The sequence below is a fragment of the Emiliania huxleyi genome, assembly GCF_000372725.1.
Source record: "Emiliania huxleyi CCMP1516 chromosome Unknown EMIHUscaffold_178, whole genome shotgun sequence".
NCBI lineage: Eukaryota > Haptophyta > Isochrysidales > Noelaerhabdaceae > Emiliania > Emiliania huxleyi.
This window is the reverse complement of record NW_005200803.1, coordinates 124,498-129,882: the sequence shown is the minus strand read 5'-3', so window position 1 is coordinate 129,882 and position 5,385 is coordinate 124,498. Positions and strand designations below refer to the sequence as shown.

The 5,385-nt window shown below is 69.0% G+C and overlaps 2 protein-coding genes across 2 annotated transcripts; both read left to right on the top strand.

Moving 5' to 3' along the window:
* Positions 1 to 141: 141 nt before the first annotated feature.
* EMIHUDRAFT_365078 (hypothetical protein) lies at positions 142 to 702 on the top strand (the record flags this gene model as incomplete). Its single annotated transcript, XM_005783686.1, has 1 exon — positions 142 to 702. One exon carries the CDS (start codon positions 142 to 144, stop codon positions 700 to 702), a length of 561 nt encoding a protein of 186 aa, XP_005783743.1.
* A 2,380-nt stretch (positions 703 to 3,082) lies between these two features.
* EMIHUDRAFT_232089 (hypothetical protein) lies at positions 3,083 to 4,999 on the top strand (the record flags this gene model as incomplete). Its single annotated transcript, XM_005783685.1, has 4 exons — positions 3,083 to 3,475; positions 3,639 to 3,777; positions 4,654 to 4,799; positions 4,976 to 4,999. The coding sequence occupies 4 exons, from the start codon at positions 3,083 to 3,085 to the stop codon at positions 4,997 to 4,999; spliced, it is 702 nt and encodes a 233-aa protein (XP_005783742.1).
* Between the last annotated feature and the right edge of the window lie 386 nt (positions 5,000 to 5,385).

Below are 5,385 nucleotides of genomic sequence, written 5' to 3'. Positions count from 1 at the left end.
CGGGGGGGGAAGTACGCGGGCGGCTCGCAGGGCGCTGGGTACCCTCCGGGGGCGGGGGGAGGGGGGAGGCCGGACGGGGGGGCGGGGCCTGGCATGGCGGGACCGGCGCCTGGGGTGGGAGGGGCGGCACTTGGGGGAGGGATGGGAGGTGCGGTGCCCGGCATGAGTGGCGTGGGAGGAGCGACGCAGGGCATGCAGGGCATGCAGCAGCAGCAGCAACGAGAGCGCGAGCTGCTGCAGCAGCGCGAGCGGGCTTCGCAAGGCTTCCCGCAGCCGCCGCCGCAGCAGCGGCTGCAGGACAGGGCGCGGGCGGCGGAGGCGAAGGTTGCGGAGGAGATGGCGCGGCTACGAAGGCAGCAGGGCAAGCCGGGGCAGCAGGGCCAGCCGGGGGGGTACCCTGGGCAGCACGGGCGCGGCAGCTACGGGTGGCTCGCGTCCAAGGTCGCGTACCCAAAGGGCGGTCCGTCGCGCGAGGCGAGGGGCGGAGGCCCAGGCGGCGCGCCGTCCTCCGCTGGCGGCGGCGCCGGCCCGGCCGGCGGCGGCGCCGGCGAGTACGTGGCTTCTGTGCAGTTCATGATTACGCGGGCCATGCGGGAGGAGCTGTCCGGGCTCGGGTACAGCGACGCGGCGATCGACGCAATGAAGCCGTCCCGTGCGGCGGAGATCCTCGCGCAGCGCACGCCGGCCGACCGCAGTTCGTGACACCTTTTTGGTGCGTGTGTGATGTGTCGAGTAGCGCGGAAGCCGCCGGAAGCGCACTGGGAAGCGAAGTTGTATCTTGATGTGTGTGTGTTGTTACACAAGTCTTATATTGAGAGGCCAGGAGCTAGTAGGCGTTAGGTAGATAAAAGGTGAAGGACAGCCAGGCTCGGACTGGACACCAACGCGGACTGGGTGGACGCGAGACAGATGATGACGACACACGACACGCACGAGCGACTCACAGACGCACAAACAAGCTCATAAGACACACAGCCAGGCTCGACACAGGAGCGAACTGGCGCGTGCTTGTACTATAGGACTACGTCTACAAGTTGCTATGACTGCAGTCTTCGACCATCTGAGCCCCCCCCCCCCCTCCTTTGCGCCCCCCCGCCTGGAGCACCCCCCCCCCCCCTCCCTTCCTCCCTGCCCCGCCCCCGCCTCTCCTCTTCTCCCCTTCCGGCCCAGCTCCACTCATCCCTCTCTCGCCTTCTCCTGCAGGTGCAGGGGAGATACGAAACGAAAATTGATGGGCTTGCCCATCCCGGAGTGGTTCGACCCCACATAAATCCGAGACGGTGACGGGATGCTGTCGTACGGTGGTCTCAGGCCCAGTGAGGTAGTGCATCTGACTATCCCGGATCCTGCTGAACAAGCCTCTTGTAGCTCGATCGGTCACACCGCCATCGCCGTCGGGGAGAGGGGGGACGACACTGCTCCTGCAGCGTGCACCTCGATCCTGTACCGTGTTTGTTATGACCCCCCCCAATGAGCACTCCAGCGAGGGAGGGCGAGACGATCGAGGGGTCCCGTACCATGCGGAATCGACCCTATCCAGTGCTCAAGTGCTCTATAGGACTATAGGTAAAAGAATTTTACCATACAAGCCCCTCACACACACACACACACACACACACACACACACACACACACACACACACACACACACACACACACACACACACACACACACACACACACACACCGCTCACCCACGCGCACTGGGCCTTGCACTTTGAATGCCGTGGGGCTCCTGTCGTCAGACGTGGAGACGCGAGGGTTGCCCCCCCTTGCCCCACCACCTCGTGTGTGTGGAGAAGTTTACCTTACCTTACCTTACCTTAGCCCCTCTCACAGCAGACTGGCTCGGACTGGCACTACAAATGGCACAGCAGGCGACGGCCCCTTACGGGTCGTCAAAGAGGCCGGCGTACTCCTCCGGCCGCTCCTCCCCCTCCCAATCCTCCCCGGGCTCTGGCTCCTCCTCCTTCGCCCGCGCCCTCGCCCCCCGCCGGCGGCGATTCCGTGCGGCCGTCGCCCCCGCCCCCTCCCCGCCCCCATCACGGCCGGAGCCGTACCACCCAGCGCGCACGAGGAACGAGGACTGAGCCTCAACCTCGTCCAACCTCACCGCCCTCACGGCGGCGTCGCACGCCTCAGCCCGCGAAGCGCCAGCAGCATGCGCCGCGGCGTACGCCGCGTCGCCTACCGCCTGCCTCGCGAGAGACGCGGCGCGCCACTCGTCCTCCAGAGCCGCCGAGCCCCACGTAGGGTCTCCCGCAAGCCAGTCCACGCCCTCCTCCCCCCCGTCCGAGTCGCCATCCGAGCTTAGCTCGCCCTCGCCCTCGCCCTCGCCTCGCGCCTCGCCGCTCCCATCCTGCGGCTGCGCCACGCCCCGCGCCTCGCAGCAGCCCCATCCTCGGCAGAGCCCGCCGCACATGCCATGCGCGACGTATGCCTGGCGCAGGCCAGGCACCTCCCACCCATCGTCAGTGGTGGCGAGATAGGGCGCCGCGCAGCGGCCTGTCGAGTTAGCCCACCGCCACGCGCCCGCCCGCCACAACTCGCCCGCCGACCCGGGCCGCCCGCAGAGGCAGCACGGCTCGACGACGTTGAGCCACTGCCCGACGTTTAGCTGCGCCCAATGCGCCCGCCACCACGCCGCCCCGCCGCGGCGCCGCCAGCTTTCATGTTCCGGATGGTCGGCACCAGGAAAAGAAGAAACCTGAGCGCTCGTGCCGCCTTGGATCGCAGTCAGCAGCTCCGCCACGTTGCCCACGCCCTGTTGCAGCATCTTGTCCCGCAGCATGTCCTTGTTATGCGCAGAGACGTGGGCGCGCGCCGCGAGAGCCGCGATGCTCTCGTCGAGGTTGATGGTCGGCTGCGCGGCCGCCATCGGGAGCGAGGCCGCGGGCGTGACCCGGGCCTCGCTGAGCTTGGCCGCTACGAGCGCCGAGAGGGAGAGGAGCGCGGCCGGCGCCACAGAACGCCGATGGAAGGTAAAAGAATTCTCAGACGAGCCGCGCGGGCGCCCCCGCCCCCCGCCCCGCCCCCCGCGACTGGCGCAGACGAACACAACAGGCACATCAGATACGTGTGCATGTGCAAGTGTGTGTGCACCGCCCTATGGGTCGCACTGCTGGCCGCGCCGGTCGCCGCCGCAAACGACTGGCGGCGCTGGATCAGCCAGGCCGCCGACAGCCTCAGCCACGCCTCGCGGGCGGAGCTCAGCCTGCCGCGGGTCGACGGCGGTGAGAGGCTGTCGCCGGCGGAGCTGGAGGCGCCACTGCTCGGCGCGCGGCTGTCGTGGCTCGCGTACGCCGAGAAGAGGCGCGAGGTCGAGGCTGGCCTCGCGCTTCTCGGCTCCGGGATGGAGCTCGTCCGCTTCTCGCCGCAGCGCGACTCGAAAGGAGCGCAGTGGCTGGTCGCGCGCGACGCCGAGTCGGGCACCCTCTGGGTCGCCTTCCGCGGCACCGCCTCGCTCGCCGACGTGGTGCACGACCTGATGGCTGCGCCCGAGCAGACCGGCGCGGGCGACGCGTTCCACTCGGGCTTCCTGCGCGCCGCCCGCGCGGCGGCCGAGGAGCGGCGCGAGGCGGTCGAGGGGAGGAAGACACAGACGCACCATGGGATGACTGGTCCGTCCAGCGTGGTAGGAGCTGCGCGAGGTGGTCGAGGCGGAGCTGCGCGTCCGTCCGTGTGAGAGGCTCGCCCTGTGCGGCCACAGCCTCGGCGGCGCGCTAGCGATGACGCTGCTCGGCGCCGGCTTGCTGCCTTGCGCCAGTGGCGACGCGGGTGCGGAGGACGCGCCCGCAGAGGTTAGGGTTAGGGTTAGGGTTAGGGTTAGGGTTAGGGTTAGGGTTAGGGTTAGGGTTAGGGTTAGGGTTAGGGAGGTGCTTCCTCGCCCCACCACCCTCGCGTGTGTGGACGAGTGCCCCGGCGCCTCACCGCCCCCCTCGCCCTCTCAGGCGCCTCACCGCCCCTCGCCCCTCTCAGGTGCTCGCCTTCACGTACGGATCCCCCGCCGCCTTCCACGGCCAGCTCCGCGGAGCTGCGATGCGGCGGGTGAGGGCGCACAACTCCGCCTCTCCCCCGCCCTGCGGCCCATGGCCTGCCCCGCACTCTCCCCCCTGCCCCGCCGCACCCGCCCGCCTGACCCAAGGTGCGGGCGCAGTCCTTTGTCTTTGGCGCCGACGCCGTGCCGCGCCTGCTCGGCTCGGAGGTGCAGATCTCGGCCAAATCTCGGCGGCACCTCGGCCAGATCTCGGCGGCACCTCGGCCAAATCTCGGCCAAATCTCGGCGGCACCTCGGCCAGATCTCGGCGGCATCTCGGCGGCATCTCGGCGGCACCTCGGCGGCATCTCGGCGGCATCTCGGCGGCACCTCGGCGGCACCTCGGCCAGATCTCGGCGGCACCTCGGCCAGATCTCGGCGGCACCTCGGCCAGATCTCGGCGGCACCTCGGCCAGATCTCGGCGGCATCTCGGCCAAATCTCGGCGGCACCTCGGCGGCATCTCGGCGGCATCTCGGCGGCATCTCGGCGGCATCTCGGCCGCATCTCGGCCGCATCTCGGCTAGTTCTCTGCTCCGCTCGAGGTGCCGCTGCTGCGCGCCGCCGCCCTCTCCCTCGGCGGCAAGAGCAGCACTGGCGCCCTCGAGACTTTGGGAGGGTACGCGCACTGGCCTGGGGGAGAGCTAGTCTACCTCGACCCTGCCGGCGGGGGCGCGCGACGCGTGCCGCGCGCGCAGCGCGATCGGGTGCTCCACCTGCACCGGGCGGTGCACCCCGACGCGGCGGCGCACCACAAGTGCTACGTGCGCGGGCTCGAGCGCGCCGCCGCGCCGGGGGGGGGGCTGGCGTGGTGGCAGATGGTGCTGGGAGAGCGGGGGGAGATCTGACAGGAGGAGGCGCCGCGATATGTTAAGTCATGGAAATCTCTAGTCTTTCTTATAGAGATTGAGAGGAGTGAGACCTTGTGCAGTGAGGCTAGTTCGATTTCACTCTGACACGCTAATCTTGAAAACACGCGGCGCAGCGGCTCTCCCGCGACCGCCCGGCCCCTCTCGTACGGCTCTAGCCGCAGCCGTAGCCGCAGCCCCAACACTCTTGCCGCTCTTCCGTGTCGGGTTGTGACGAGGGATGAGGGGACACGGATTGGCGTCCAACACGGAGCTCCGTGTTGCTCCCAGCGCCCTCCCCCGCGCTTCCTGCGGCCATGGCCGATGATACTGTAGTATGGGAGGCCATCTGGCTACCGCGAGAGCGACCCAATTCGTCGACATCGTCCGATGGTTGTGCCTCAAAGTCAGCCTTCGGAGGCCGCTATCGTGGGGTCGAGCCGGCGGTGGCCGTGACATGTGGTTCCACCACCCCTCGTAGGCTTTGCCTCTGACCGCCACC